This window comes from Galleria mellonella, unplaced genomic scaffold (assembly GCF_026898425.1).
Source record: "Galleria mellonella isolate WM207_F2 unplaced genomic scaffold, CSIRO_AGI_GalMel_v1 utg78, whole genome shotgun sequence".
In the NCBI taxonomy this organism is placed as follows: domain Eukaryota; kingdom Metazoa; phylum Arthropoda; class Insecta; order Lepidoptera; family Pyralidae; genus Galleria; species Galleria mellonella.
In genome coordinates, this window is record NW_026442151.1 from 7,302,291 (window position 1) to 7,319,045 (window position 16,755).

At 36.6% G+C, this 16,755-nt stretch overlaps 1 protein-coding gene across 4 annotated transcripts in view; it reads right to left on the minus strand.

The window, feature by feature from the left end:
• The window catches only part of LOC113517317 (mediator of RNA polymerase II transcription subunit 13), a 98,841-nt gene that overhangs the window by 53,473 nt on the left and 28,613 nt on the right, over positions 1–16,755 (minus strand). For all 4 annotated transcript variants that reach the window (XM_052901616.1, XM_052901615.1, XM_052901614.1 and 1 more), the window contains exon 2: positions 15,713–16,016. In XM_052901616.1, coding sequence (XP_052757576.1) covers positions 15,713–16,016 — 304 coding nt within the window. The remainder of the gene's footprint in view (positions 1–15,712; positions 16,017–16,755) is intronic.

Genomic DNA, 16,755 nt, shown 5'->3' on the forward strand with positions numbered 1-16,755 from the left:
GAGCGCTTCGTGCCATATTTGGCGGTTATTTAGTTTTTTTTTTCTTATCAATGTAATGTTGCTAGTTTACTATATGCATAGGTATATTATTAGTATATACTTAATACTCGATCGAGTATTAAGTATATACTATAATCGAGACTTAAAAAAATCGATTTTAAATCCTAATAATGTATAGCTTTTTACGAAAATGCCCACCAAGAAATAAAAAAATCGAAAAATAACACAAAATATTAACCCACATTACTTGAGGAAAGCATTTCCATTTCACTGTTACAAATTCTTTAAACTGATGGTAATGATTCTGATGTATTATACAAATATATACCCGTGACTATAAAGCGAAAAGTTACGGTCATTCTTCATGAAAAAGACGAGGGGTGAAAACCGGCACAATTTCACAACATGACGGGACACATTGCTGACCTAGTTTCTATTGGGCATCTGTAAAGAGAATTTTGTGCACCTCAGGAGTTGAGACGTGGGATGTTTACCACGTCAGATAAACTCGGGATGAATACAAATGCAAGTGGCGTGTTATATACACAAATCGCTGTTGCCGCCGCGAGGTGGGCGCGTATCGATCAGAGCGGGTACACAGACGAGCGGCGCGCGGCGACGTCGACGCCGGGCAAGCGTCCCGCGTGCCGGTAGGTACCATTTATCGGCGTCTTCACACCTAATTTATCGCGCGCCGCAATCGCCGCCGTGTTTGTATACACTGTTATGATGCTACTTTCAGTTTATGTGCATTGTTATGCATTGTAGACGTATAGATAAATGACTTATTGATTTGGTGGCATTTAGAAATTCTTGACTCACTCTGAATAGATAGAGAAAATTAAAGAATTAAATCATTTATTTAAAATTTAAGAAAAATTAGATTACACTAACAATTTGGTTCGTAAATAACTGCATTAGTAAAAACGGAGTATAAGTTATTAACCTTATTATAGATTAGTAAACATATTGCTAGCAATATATCCTATCGGGTCAACCTCTTCACGGTTTATGATCGACTTATTTTGAATTTGACACGATGGGCTAACTACTCAGCTTCACCCTCACCTATCATCCGCCACTGGTGGGCCGCTATTGTACCTACATGTATAACAGAGGTGGAGTTACCATTACGTCAACATCCACTAAAAAAAAAAGTAAGTAAGGAACTTAGTTCTCTTTTTTACATTTAGTCAGATTTCGTCATAAAAACCGTATCAGCATAGAAGAAAGCCCTAAACATAACTAAAAAATAAATCAGTGAAAAAAAAAATGTACAGGGCAATCGGATACATCGGAAGAGAAAATTTAAAAATTGAAAATGGACATAATACATGATAATATAAAAGATATAATTGGAACAATTTACGCAGAGAATAGCTACATAGTTTGGAATATCTATAAGAGAGGGTTGTTTTTTGAATAGCTCCTAGCTAGCTCCAATTATTCGTGTTTCCATGTTCCGTGAAGGTCGTTGGACACGTGGTCGTCGCGTAAATTGGAGCTACAAGGGGGCTCAGTGGCCGCGGGGGCTGCGGCCGCCGAGTGGCGCGCGGATCGATAGGGGCGCCGCGCTCGCGACCGCGCCCGCCTCCGCAGCCGCTGCGATTGCACTCAGCGACAGCCCGAACACCCCCGATTTTGGGGAGGAACCTATTGATAGTAACGGGGACTGGCAGCACCACTGTTAGAATATCCTTTCAGTTCGACCTCCATGGAGAAATAAATCACCGTGTATCATTTACGAATTCGTCATGTTGAGTCAACTGGTATTTCAATCAGTACTAAAGTCGGGTATTCCAGAGTCCTTCACTAATAGGGTTGGGTAATATATAGCAATAGATATTGTAGTTACAATATTTATATACTGGTTCAATAACGAATATGTTAAAAATCTGTTATCCAAAAAATAATATTAGATAACAGACTTTTAATATATTCGAAGTTATCCGACCGATATGGGCGATATCGAAATGGGTGATGACCTTGTTTCCGCCATCAATGTCTAGAGAAACCCAATATATAGATATCGTATCGGTATCCATAATACCCACGCTTATTCACTCGTCCTCCTCGTCAAGGTATACCAATAGCGCACTTAACGTATACTATAACCATTTAAATATAATTCATAAAAACACACAAACAAACACTTCCGTACGAATCTCCATACATATGGGCGATATTGAAACATTTCATATTGTAAGCTTCAAGATTTTATGTAAACGTTACGATATTAACAAAGCGAAAGTATTTTTTTTTACACCACAGGGGGCAAACGAGTAGTGGGAGTTAAAGGCGATACTAATTAAAACCACCATCGATGCGATAGGAAGGTTTGACACGAAACCTATAGCGTTTAAATTAACACTCTAAAGAGAGGTCGAATAAAAATTACTAGATACCGACGAGCCAGTACGAAAGATGAATGAACGTGGAATAAACTGCCTGCCTAATTAGAAGCATTTGGCGGTCTGTGGCGATTGACTACTCGAAAGAGAATAATATGTAAAACATTTAATTACATATTACTATTTTGTGATTATGAATAAACAAAAATTAATAAAGTTATATGGTACAAACAAGTGCAAATATATTAAATATTTTATAATCAGTAAAATTTTCATTCCATCTTTGGAGGATCTTAATCTATTAATATTAGATGTCCACGGATGGGTTCACGCCTTTAAGTTTTACTTTGTACCCAATATAAAAGTAAAATAGCCTAGCAATACACATTTTTATTCAGAATTTGTAGTAATTACAATATTAAATGTACTAGAATTGATCTATTAAACTGTAAAATATTTAGCTATAGGATACATCTCGGAAAAGTCTACACCTATTAATGTATTTATAGATGCCTAATTTCTTTATTTCTAGCCATATTGCCTTGCTATTTATAATTGAAGTAGGCAATTTATCCCCGTCTATTTAATATTATATGTCCTATTTGTTATTTTGTATTATTTATATATGTATATTAATTATAAAATATTGTTAGTTTCATAAATAAAATAAAAATAATTTCAATACCATTAATTGGTACGCACGTTCGCCAATTGGGGAGGTCAATCAAAAACCCATGATCGCAACCCTCCAAGCGTAGCTTCTCGTCGCGCATAATTGTACACGATTAAGCTGATCCCTTTACATATCTCCGGGGTATCATTGGTTTCACAGGTATGGACGATTTAATACCCATTAACATTATCGGAGGCTTACGATACAGTTGGTACGGTGACGTTGGCGGTGTAAATAATTAACGCGCTGCGGCGGCGCGTCCCACACGCGGCACGGTGGCGGGCGGGCACCTTGACACCCCTTGAACTCGCCCCGCGGCCCACTCCACCTATTTGCATTCCATACATCCGTACGCCAGCGGCAGGCGTCCAGGTATATACACAAGTAATTGGACCGTCCTTTCGATCTAATCGAAAAGGTGACACGCATCGGTTCAATTATTCATACTGTGTCAACACCACGGCCGCACCATACCAATATTACTGATGGAACATTTGGACATTAATTTATTTTGAGATACAATAATAATTTAGAGCATATATTGTAGTTAAGTATTATTAAGTGGCTTCCAAAAGTAAGTCTCCAGTTTATGTGTATTTTTTAAAACAATTTTGTCACGATGTCTGAATCGAATTTTTTATACAATCGATAGGGGTCGACTCCCGTGTCGGTCCCATATAAATATCTAATGTGTCTACAAAACATCACGTCGGTTTGTTTTATTCTTTTCAAATGAGAACACAACACTTTTTCTACGGCGTAAAATGTACTCGCATTTCTCACTTAGCTGAATCTTAGATGAGAAAAATTATAGAGCAATATTGTCCAATTACTGGCCATTTCGAGCGTGGAAAAAACTTTCAGTGGTTCCTAATTAGCAAAACTAGGAGTTGTGGTTTCAAGTAATGCCATTAGGAGAGCAATAGGGCCTGGCGAGGTTCCAGGGGCGCCGCCCACGCGGGTGTCTAACATGACATTTACGTCTCTCCACCCCATCCTCCCACTTGCCACCGGCGGCCCACGTGCCTATCAGCCTTCGGGCGGAACTCCCGTGTAATGCGTATAGTAAACAATGAGTACAGATTTTTCCGCCGCGTATCTAATTCGGTTTGTATTATCTCGAGAAAAATCCTTATAAAAATCGGATAAGTACGTTTTTTTCACCATGAATCTATATCGATTTATCCATAAGGAAAATCCTTACATATAAAAATGTAATAACTGTTACAATATCCATGTCGATATCGATGTTTGCAAAATATAGTAACATGTTTATGTTTTAACAGTCAAACAGAACAGAAATTATGCAAGATATGAATTTGAAATAGCTAGAATAAATATATCGAAACACTCATTTCCTGTAAGTGTAAATTTGTTGTTTTTAGTGTCTCAAATTAGATTTAAGACAACTAATGGGATAAATTAAAATGTGGTTTGAATCATCAAACAATTGTACGGAAATATCACGAAAAAAGAAGAAATTAGAGATCACAGACGCGTCCATAACCCCCGCCTTGAGATTTACATGTCACATACAGCGTTCCGGAAGCAACCCCGCCCTGTATCCGCGGGGGCGGCCTAAACAGATTATCCGCTGTCGTCCGTCCGCCGCCGCTACGCTAGCGCCGCCGCCGGCCCAACCGTTAATCTCCTCGAAAATAGGCTCACGTACTGCAACGCGGATTCCGCTAAAATTATAACCAGGGGCCCCGGTTAAATATTTAAGCGGTGCCACAATACCGGCCGGGCAATGAAACGTGTTAATCTGTATACTGCGAGATGAGCATCGCTTAATATTATTCAACTTAAACTTCGTTATTGCGGTAACAGGTTGCGTGGTGGTGGGAGAGGGGGGGGGGGGGATCGATAGTTATGGGATCTAATAGACCCATTGTTGCCCATGGATTTAACTATAATTTCTCACTTGTTCCCGGCCAGCGTATACCGGTGGCGTAAGCGGGGTTAACACTTCATTGTCACCTATTAAAAAAAAATTTGTTGCACGAAAATGCGGGAATCCACCTCAAGATTGGCAGAATGTTGTGTCACTTGTTAATTCCGCTAGCATTAGTATGCGTGTGACTGTCGACATTTGAAGACTGACCACCATTATCACTGCCAGAAGTTCCAAAACCTTTCATATAAGCCATCAATCTCCGAATGTCATTTTCTTCATGCACGTTTAGCGACACGTCTTTCGTCTCTAAACGAGGCATCTTAAGGCAAATTATTAGATCGCTGCTAGGAGCCTAGTGTAAACCGTTCGGTAGCCTAAACTACGAAACGAATAAACTTTTTGTCAATTTTCGAGTGTTGGCAGTAACACATATACTAATGGTAGCGGAGTTAAACAAAATAATTCTATTTAAATAACCAATGATATAGACTTCCGCAAGATAACACCTAGTTCAAAATAAAAAGAAGTTTGTATAGTATGAATCTTTATTTATACATTGATAATGATTGAGGATAGAATGAGGTAGATGTTAACAGTATCCGTTCAAGCATATCTACTATTTTATAAACATCGTCTTATGTGACTTATCGCATTGAAGAGAATGAATGTAATACCTTTAAATTATATATATATATATATATATATATATATATATATATGGTGATTACTCGATCTAGCTAGGTTTCATTTTTAGTAAACGTCGTTTTATCCATGTTTTCAGGCTGTTTATGAGTGTTTGGTACTGCTTTATCGACACAGCAACTCTAAAGTTATTTGACAATAGGTGGCGTTCTTAAGCAGTACTAAGCAAAAAATACTAAGCCAAGCTCAGTCACCCAGGTACTTCCTATTTATATAATGATAATGCTTGAGGATAGAATGAGTTAATCGGATGCTAATAGTATCAGTCCGTTAGAATTTCATGACGTCTTATCGCATTGAAGAAAATGTTTATGTTTAAATGATCCGCAAGGATCAGAATATTTATCAACAATTTGATTACAGTCAAAACCAATCAGTTCAATTGATAAACATTTTTCGTACAATAAGCGAGGCCTAGTATGTGTTAACGGGAAATTGCCGTTTGGCTATTTCCGTTCGGCGCTGTCGCGCTGACCTTCGATCGTGTGCAGCCTGCTGCATATGGCGTGTGTAAATAAACCAATCAGTTTCTAAAAGTTAAGTGTTTACTCCAAAAAGCATAAAGAGAATAGACAATATTTGTCGTTGAAAATTATTAGAAAAGGTATATACTGTATACACTAACATAGAATGTCAGATATTATAATAACAAAACAAAATTGCAAAATATAATGGTGAAATAATCTGGGTGTTCTCATGGAAAACCTTGAAAGTTCATAACAGAACAGTATTAGTTGATGATATTCGGAAGTATGTTTTGAGCTTAATGTACTTTAAAACGCAAATAGAACATTATCAATTCTAATTGTCACTCTGGAAATGAGAAAGGACGTATTTTATTTTACACATGAAATGTTGGATATAAGAGCAACAGTGCATATGTATAATGCAGAAGAAAAATACGTAGTGTAGGGTACCATCAGGAGAAAACTAGATATCATAAACAGACTAGCTTCCGTAGGAAACGTGTCTGGAGACAAAGACATATTACAAATATACAAACCGTTTGCAACCGGTTTCCGTCCCGTTTATCTTTAAGAAGCGTAATATGAAGACATACTTGTAGGTACACAGACAATATAATCAAATTTTTATAATACAGTTTTTTATAAGAGAAAAAAAAATACAAATTTTCTTGCTGCAAAAGTACGTCATAGCAAGTATTTAACACAAATCAGTGACTAAAATGCAGCAGGTACGAGATTTAGCGCCGTTGCTTTAATGCTGAACGATAAGGCTAATCAACAAAAATCAAGTTTGCCTTCACGGATACTGGTTCCATTGGAATACAAATAGTAGTAATATAAGATACAGTTGGTAATGCACGCGTGCGTCAAGTGGTAGCCGGTGCGTACGTAGCGTCCGAGTCTCGTCCTTGCAGCCCGGCCCTGTTTCTACATAAGCGGAAACTGGGTGACCGGGAGGATTTATAGGTGTAATAACGGATTTATTTTAGTTCGCGTCCCGCCATCCCAATGAAAACAGAAGCCATGCGTATATCGGGACAGAATATTCACTACTCCGATACTCGAAACAAACATTGTATTTTTAGAGAATTGTAAAATGTTGAATATATATTTGTGATGATATGAAATATGTTTGGACAATTTAATTTTATTGACATAACAAATGCCTGATTACTAACGGCAGTAGAATCTACGTTGCAACCTACAAAAACTGGTAGATAAGATGGCCTTCTCGCGAGCGACGCGCGAGCCAAATACGCTGTGTGACCCACTCACGTACGATAATGTTTATAGAAAACGGTGCAGTCTAATGAGAGTATTGTAATTACATGGACACTTTAAAATTACTATTCCAAGATGTAAATATGATGAATCTAGTTGATACAATTTTAATAATTAGAGATACAACAAACGAACAGTAAAAACAATAAACGAATTGTGTTAGAACAAATTTAGGAAGATTTGATAAAAACAATTACGTAATTATTAACGTGTTACAAGAACAAAATATACAAGAGCAAAGCAGTATATAGACGACAAGATTGGTTCTTACATTTATAAAATATCGAGGTATAATAAATGTCAATAGGTTAAACATTTTTAAGATAGCATAAAACCGGTTCGTTAGTATTGAAATGTACCTTTGAAATATGTGTATAGTTTGTCGTGTGTACTAAAGGTAAATAAAGTAAATAAATCTTGATCTCGATACCTGGACCAGAATGAAATACAGCAATGCCAATATTATTTATAATTGTTTTATACATACATACATACATATCTGTCACGCCTGTCTCCCATTAGGGTAGGCAGAAACAATGGAACGCCAAATGCTTCGATTCAAACAAACCTCTTTCGCTTCTTCCACATTCATCAATCTTGTCATACACGCTCGTCGGTTACGGGTACTTTTAATTTGGCCCTTCTTCAGCACGTCGCCTATTTGGTGACGTGCTGAATAATTGTTTTATATAAGAGTGAAAAGAGAATTTTACAATCAAGAGATAGAATAAAATGTAAGTAGACAACGTAAACACTAGTGCCCCCATTCAAGTTCAACAAATGTATCAGGCAGTTAGTAAGGCAGGGGCAACACCCACTTAGCACATAGGTGCGACATTACACAACTTGTTTGCTAAATAGTTAAAGTAACATTCGAAATTATAATCGTATACCGTTTAATACTGCGCACTTCTACAATGTATGAGATTGTAACGATGGGATGAGGTGTAAAAATTGAAATGGCCTTGACAATTTTCGAATAAGGAACGAAATTTAAATAACTAGTACTGATAAATTTAATTCAAAGTATAACTGAGATAGCAGCAGGATTCAAAATTGGAAATATTTAAAGAAACTTTCAATAAGAAGAAACATGAACGTGTGTGCGTGTGTCTTTGTGTATGTACTCGTACATAATTATGTTCGGCAATACTGAATCGATTTTGATAATCCACTGCAATAGATAGGGGATTCATTGCTGTGTTGTTAATATAATTTGTCACGACTATAGAAACATTTTGCATACCTAAATTCAACTTGTTTATTTATTAATAAAATTGGGTCGCAATAACAAACATGTTGTGTCCATCACGCCTTATTCTTAGGATGTCAACGATAACACAAAACAATGCGGGCTCATCTACGTCGAATGGGAGGCAAAACAAAGAAATCAGTACCTAAGTTGACACCGTAAACACATAATGACCGTATTCGACAACAATGCGTCGATGTGACGACATGTTGTTATTACTTGTGATGACAAATATATATATGACAACTGCAAATATTTGTATCTCTGTATTGTAGAGTAGCACAGATACGAACATAGACCTTGAAAGATCGACGGATAAGAATACATTAGTTCGTTCCTTGTTTTTATTACCGATAGCACATAAATGGGCAGCTTTGAGATAAACGAATACTATAGTCCATAGACGTTGCAAAATAAGAAATGTCAAGGACGAACAACGGGATGTTGACCCCTGGTAAAATGTAAAAGCAGAACGAGTAATATTAATAACGCAAGTGTTTCCTAATTATGAACTTATTGACAAATTAATTAATGCAAAGCGGCTTACGAAGGGAAACAATAAGGCAGCGTAACTGGGGGGGCGATTATTCAATCGCATAATAAGCATCAACCGATGGAACAACGCTCGCACTAATAGAATTGCAAGGTTAAAATAATCGTACACGAGCACGGCCACGACCACGCGCGATGTGCCACCACAAGTACAGACGCGACCCTTTATAGTCGTAATGTCAATGGAAATATCGTGAGAAGAACTAAAATTGGAATAGTGATCCAATATTTCAAGTGTCAGACCTTGAATTTCTGGGAGAGGTACTTCACATAAGTTATTATTTCCGCCCGTATTTTGTAATCATCAATTTATTTATTTGCCAATGATCTTGGTGACTGAATCCTGACATATAGTTAACGTTAATTTGGAAATTACGACTATATTAATATTGTGCTAAGTACCAAATCAATGTGACGGTCATATCCTTACAATGACGAAAATCCTTTTCACCAAACTATTGATATAATTTACATTTTCGCAATTAATTGATCGCTTAAAATTGATAATTAATTACAATCTAAGTATACTGAAGAGGAAAATCGAGTTGAACGACTGGCAAATTACAGCTAAATACTGAGCACAGCGTGTCGATTGTTAAGACAAAATAAACAGACTGGAATTTGCAAATTGAATAATACTTGTGGCAACAGTAGCGGCATACCATTACAATGTCAATGTCAACACGATACATACAATTATTGACCTTCCATAGCACGTAATACGGTACAATGATGTGTGTGTGTGACATTGAAAAAGTCTCAAACAGTAGGTGGACAAAATCGACGCGATGTACTCCGATAGCGCAGCTGTATAAATCTTCCGATAGCATACGGTGTCCGACGCGAGTACATAAAAAGTATTAACGTCATAAAGAAAATTATAAGAATCGTGACCAAAACAATGGACTGCGACAGAAATAAAGAGCGTTTATGTAGATTTATGTCACGTTCTATTTTCGGATTGGATCGCTGAGGCGTGAACTTGCTTGGTAGAGGGCGCGGACGCAAGCGCAACGATTGAATTGGAATAAATACGAGTAGCGGGAGGATAATGAGGTTCGTGAAACTCTTAACCGCGTACATGGTTCGCAGTACTTTAAATTTGACATTACACATTTGGCAGGCGTCGATTGATGAATCAATTGTGCTTTTGTATCCAAACGTGACATTAGTTTCCTGATATTCTAACTTGTTTACATGTCTAACGTCATCGATCAATTAATATATCCAATTATAAGTTTGATTTTGGTTTAATCGACCATTAAAATTCAGTACGGCAAGTTCAATCCTCGACTATTGGATTTCTCAGTTCAGTGAAATAAATAATTATTCATGTTTGTATTAAAAACACTGGGTTTAATTCGTACAAAGAAAGAAAATATTTTAATCAGTATAATGAAGTTCGACTAAGAAATTACAAATAATGAATTAAACTTGCAAATCTGACTGTTTATTAATTTATTTTATAGTTTGACCAATGTTAAAATCTACCGAATGTTATATGGTAATATATATTTACTTAGATTGTTTTACAAATATAAGTCGAAGTAAAAAATGACATATCTAATTAGATTTCATACAAAAAAAAACTCTAATTAAAGGAACAAAGCCAAACGACTAACCCAGAGTCCAGATCACCTGTTGACACTAAACGGAAACGACTTATGCAGAGTTTGATTTTTGGAATTTTCTATACATATGTCCCCATTAAAGTAACAGGGTCGCATATTGGCAATGTACGCTGTACATTATCGGTAACATTTGAATGAAACGCCGGAAGTTGGTCAAAGGTAATGGATTCCTTGCAGACATTTTGTCAAATTACAATGAATCACTTCAGCCAGAGATTGAACAGCTAATGTAAAAATATGCCTTAAAACACATATAAACTATATTTAAAAAAAGCAATAATACTAATAAGCCTTTTTATATAATAGTGATCAGTCATTTAGATAAAATTAATTACAGATATCACTGCTGTTCCATAAAGAAAATAAAATATATAAGAGATTACAACTATATATACATATAGATTTGTCGTGTGGTCCCGGTATAGAACGGAATAGAAATCCACTTTTGGCAGAAGAAGCATAAAAATTATCGAAGCATTTGGCGTTCCATTGTTTCTGCCTACCCTAATGGGAGACAGGCGTGACAGATATGTATGTATGTAAGCATAAAAGTAAGATAAATGCTGTAGAAATGAGAGCTTTGATAGAAGTACGTGTGGTATTACATTAAAAGATAGAGTAAGAAACAGTGTGATTAGAGAGAAGTGTGGACTGAAAGACAATGTAGTGACAAAAATCGAAAAAGGAATGTTGCGTTGGTTTGGCCATTTGGTGAGGATGGATGAAAGAAGAATTAGGAAAGAGATTTATCGAGCAAGAATCAATGGAGATGTCATTAGAGAACGCCCTCGACGGACGTATGTCGACCAAATAGGCGACGTGCTGAAGAAGGGCCAAATTAAAAGTACCCGTAACCGGCGAGCGTGTATGAAAAGATTGATGAATGTGGAAGAAGTAGGTAGGTGTTGTGGGTGACCATGGGCGGCGGTAGTCACTTGCCATCAGGTGAGCCGCATGCTCGTTTGCCCCCTGTGTTGTAAAAAAAAAAAAAAGAAGCGCAAGAGGTTTGTTTGAATCAAAGTATTTGGCGTTCCATTGTTTCTACCTACCCTAATGGGAGGCAGGCGTGACAAATATGTATGTATACGTATGTAGAAATCCACTTTCTTTCCCGTGGGGATCGTAAGAGGCGACTAAGGGAAATTAATGGTCGAGCGATGGGCAACATCACCACTTTTTAACATCACCAAAACCTAACTGCGATTGTCAACCGGCTTGCCAATCGTAGCAACTACTTGCAAAATCCCCAAAAAGGTGAGGCAGTTAGCAGTGGACAGTTCACAGCTTATATGATGATGATGATACGTGCATGGTGATAAGTGCAAAATTACATATAGCTATATGTAATTTTAGCCTTGACCTATCATATTTCATTTCATCGAATATCACCTACATTTACTACGGAAGCGAAGTGTAGTATTATAGTATTTTTCTGAATGGAGCGTAGGAACAGTTCGTTGAACTGTAAGGCGATGTTGTTGAGATAAAATATACATTGAGCGAATAGGTACTTGATACTTTAATGGCATTAGTAAGAAAAAAAAACGTAAATATTATAAAGATACGAATTGGACATAGTATGCAATTATGCGATAGAGAAACCTAGAGAACTGGGTGAAGTGTAATTCTACGTAAATCCAGAGTTTTGGATCAAAATAATGAAATTCGTTCGTAAAATTGGCCTTCAGTTAAAAAATGAATATTGCATATAATTTTAGAAATTATATGATTTTGATTGTTTATGTCACGTTGGCTTAAAAATTTCGTATAAACGAAAATGTCTGAGGTTCATCATGTCTATTATGATTAATTAGCAAATACTTAGAATTCGGTTAATTACCAATAGGGTTGCGCCAGCCAACACCCCATTTTCTCTACTTCCGATGAGAATTCCACAAATTCCTTTCTCAGTAATTAAACCGTCATTACACCCCATAAGAATTAACTGTTCCTCACAGGAAATTTCAAAATAATTTTCTTTATAAATGTTTTCATCCGATAACAGGATTACTTGCTTAAGAAATGAAATGTTTTAAAGAAAATGTTAAGTATGAAAGTTGATGTAAAAGAAGGGGACGACCGAAGGTGGATGGACAGTGTGAAAGATGTTACGCATAAAAGAGGAGTGAGCTCGGAAATGACAGTTGACAGGGATTTGCGGAAGAAGACATATTGCGCCGATCTCAAATAAATGGGATAACGACAAGGGACAAGGCAATGATGATGAACAGGATTAGTTGCCTAATTTCAGCTTACTTGTTCAAGTACTCGTACTTATTGTAAAATTAAATTTTTAAAGTGTTTCGGCCGAGAACCGACTTCATTGACCAATAGCAATGTATGAACTGTATCAGGAACGGTCTAATGGCCATTTCGTACATAAATTTATATGTCAACATAGACCGTTTACTTATTCTATAGAAGTAAGTACTAGATACTTGGGTATTTATTTCTCTGACAAACGTGTAGGCGGACGGAGGAGTGCGGGGGTTCGACCCCTATGATCTCCCCACGGTTTGTTTTATATCCAAGTTACATATCGTATGACAGGTTACTTTATTAGACATATCATATTTGTAGCTTAAGTCGTCCAATTAAGATTTCAATCTTAGTAATTGGAAACAGGAAATAGTGTAACAAAAAAATATAGATACTCGTATGTATTTATGGATGCTTGTTACTTATTAAAGCTTAAAAACTTATTTGGACTATAACGAATATTAAAAAAAAAATAGCCAATTCTGTATAAGCGTTGATCTTGTCAACGAAACAAAATTTTGTTTTATATAAACTAAAATATAAAATTATTTTAATTACTTCATGTAATGTCGAGGTTTTTCCAAGAGACATGAGAAAGCATGGGGTTTTTCAAAAAAGGGATAAAGAGGTTTCTTTACGATTAATGCACGCATAATGATCCTGATATTGCAGACGTTCATAGACTACATTCACCGCTAACAATCAAGTGGGCGGTATGCTTGTTTGTTACCTTAGTGGTATAAAAAAATTAGAGATATACCTAGAAATGAAATTATATAATACAGTTTGAGCCATGTACAACCATATATAATGACAATGTAATGTATTTGGCTGGTTTTCAGATCTACCTGATACGGAGAAATATTATATAGCAAACTCCCACGACTTATTACTATATTGTAGTGTATTGTCATAAATTCAAAGTGAGAAATGGTTAACGCGACGTAAATTATTTGAGTAGGTAGTGCAACTACGAGAAGGTATTGGGCAATTTTAAGTTGTCGAATATAATATTACTATTATGACTTTCCAAAATATATTCATTTTTACTCAGATGTTTAAGCATAAACAAATATAAATGAAAATAGGCGCTATACAATCACATTAATATTGAAAATAAAAAAAATAAACTAAACATCATGTTCCAAAAAAAAACCGACTTCAATTGTGGTAATACTAGTTACTTTTATATAAAAACCTACTTAATCTATTTAAATAAAATTTCCATGGAACCAATCTGCAAGAAAACATCCTTTAAAAAAAAATTATGCGATTAGTTTAACAAGTTGTTATACTTGAACAACAGTTGGTTTATAACTGACCGAGTTATGAGGCAACAAACTAAAAAAAAATATCAACGAATTGACGACCTCCTTCTTTTTTGAAGTCGGTTAAAAAACATAAAATGAAAAGAAAATGTCACTACATCAATCACTTGTAACTGATTGCAATAATGGCACCATATATCAGCGTATTTTGCTCTACAACAAAATAAATTACGATATATAGCGTAGACACGTTACATAGAAAATATATCAACTTGGCTACAAAGACATTTTGATTCGTAACAAATTTTTTTTATTCCGCAAAGAAACGGTGGCATTAATCGTTTCATAGATCCTATATGTTAACGATATCCCGCGGTTCAAGATATCTGTAGTCGCCTGCCTCTGGATAAGGCGTTCCCAGTAGACTCTTACGCATACTTGAACACATAATAGCATACAAAATATACAGACAAAACGGGACTACACTCTTGCTTTGGAAGTATCTTAATTAATAGGTGAAGTTTATTATATTTCCTACACAAATATTACTAGGTATTACTTAATTGTAAATAGATCGAACGTACGCTGAATAATGATTGGGCGTAAACAATGAGAGTATTGGAATTATCTGACGTAAGTATTTCATTATTACTACAGAGATTGGTATCTGAATCTATAGATTAATTAATGAAACATTTCCCCGCGATCCACTTTCTTGGAATATTTATTGTTCGGAGGATGACTTCGCAAGACCTTTATAATCTGAGGGTTAATTGTTATCGAAGACCTGCACCGCGCCGGTTTGCTTAACGAGCTGTTAAGTTGAGGTATTATGCTACTTCTAGTCGTCGTGACAAATTATTGCCCGATTGTTCTGCGAAATGTTAAAATGCTACTTTAGGCGACTCCTAACAAGATTCGTCGGAGACAGAGATTGTTAGTGATTGCTAACAACATACGCGAACAGGACGAGACCCTCACGCGGTTGCTTCTAGAATTAATTGTGGAATTCGTTACGATGGGCCAACTGACTTGCTTTCATCCTCACCTATTATGTCTCACTGGTGTGCCATTAGTGTATGCCGATAGCGCAGACGGATATATTATTTCATTTTCATCCGTAGAAAAAAAAAAAACAAGATTAATATCTTATAATGAAACTATCTTAGTGCGTCAATATTTTGCACCCAGCAACTTTATCACCAGTTTAACATGTACAATACCCTATCCATATAGACTGCACCTGCACCACCACACAACGGATGTTCCTAACCGGTTTAGTGACCTCTAGAACAGTAGAGAATATTTGAATATACATCACTAAATATTGCACATTTAAAATCCAATTTAGTGGTATAAATAGTTGTGGCAATACTCACGACTTGCAATCAACTCTGGAGCAACGAGCCCGTTCAGGTCGGGCTCCTCGCCGTACCAGAAGATCCAGAGCTCTTTGGCGGCTCGGAGGGAGAGAGGCGGCGGCGCGGGCGCGCTCATCTCGTAGATATCGGGCGGCTGGGGCGCTGGCACGCGCCGCCAGACGCACAGGATGTCGCCGGCGAGGCAACGAGCGTAGCTGCTGATCACAGGGTCGGCGAGGGGAGTCGCACCTTCCTCGCCCTCGCCGCCGCCTCTAGTCTCCCCCCACACGAGCTTACGCCATTTTATGCCATAGAGTTCGGTCTGTAAAGAGAGATTGGATGATCAGTAATGGAGTCAACGACGATCAAATAAAATTACTATACCTAGTACATTTAAGAATTAGCATGGCTTTAGAATAAAATAATAGGAGGCCTCTAGAAAAGAAATCCATAATAAAATTATTTCAGTTCTAATGTTTCACGGGAGTTGTAAGATCTCATGTGGAGTCGATTGTCTTTCAATTTTATAAACGAATCAATGAAGACATCATTTCTGAATCCTATATTTAAAAGTTTAATAAAAATAAAATATGTAATTTACAAATTATACAATGTACTTCAGTCAGCTTCTTTAAACCCGAAAGTATCATTGAGTTATCGTTCGAATTATTTACCCCACAAGAATGTAATTAACAAAAGTGTAGTCTACTCATACCAAGAATAAATTGAATAAACAATTTAATTAATAAGGATGAATCGAGAATGCATGAAACCTCGAATTTGTGCTAAATACGTAATTGGCAGGCGTCCAGCAGAGGTACCAAGGTGGAAGAGGGATCAGCCAAAACACCTTCCCGGAAGAGACGGCTGCGCCTTGTGCAAGAAATGTCCAATAAGAAAGACGCTTTCTGTCCAAGTTTTATGGTTTGCGTACATGCAAACTTTTGTTCTCGGTGGATAAAATTTTCCGTTGTACACACCTTGAGGACGAGTAACAGACTCGTATGTACGTAGTAAATAAATAGACATGATGATTTTATTTTCCTAAATTAATTTTAACC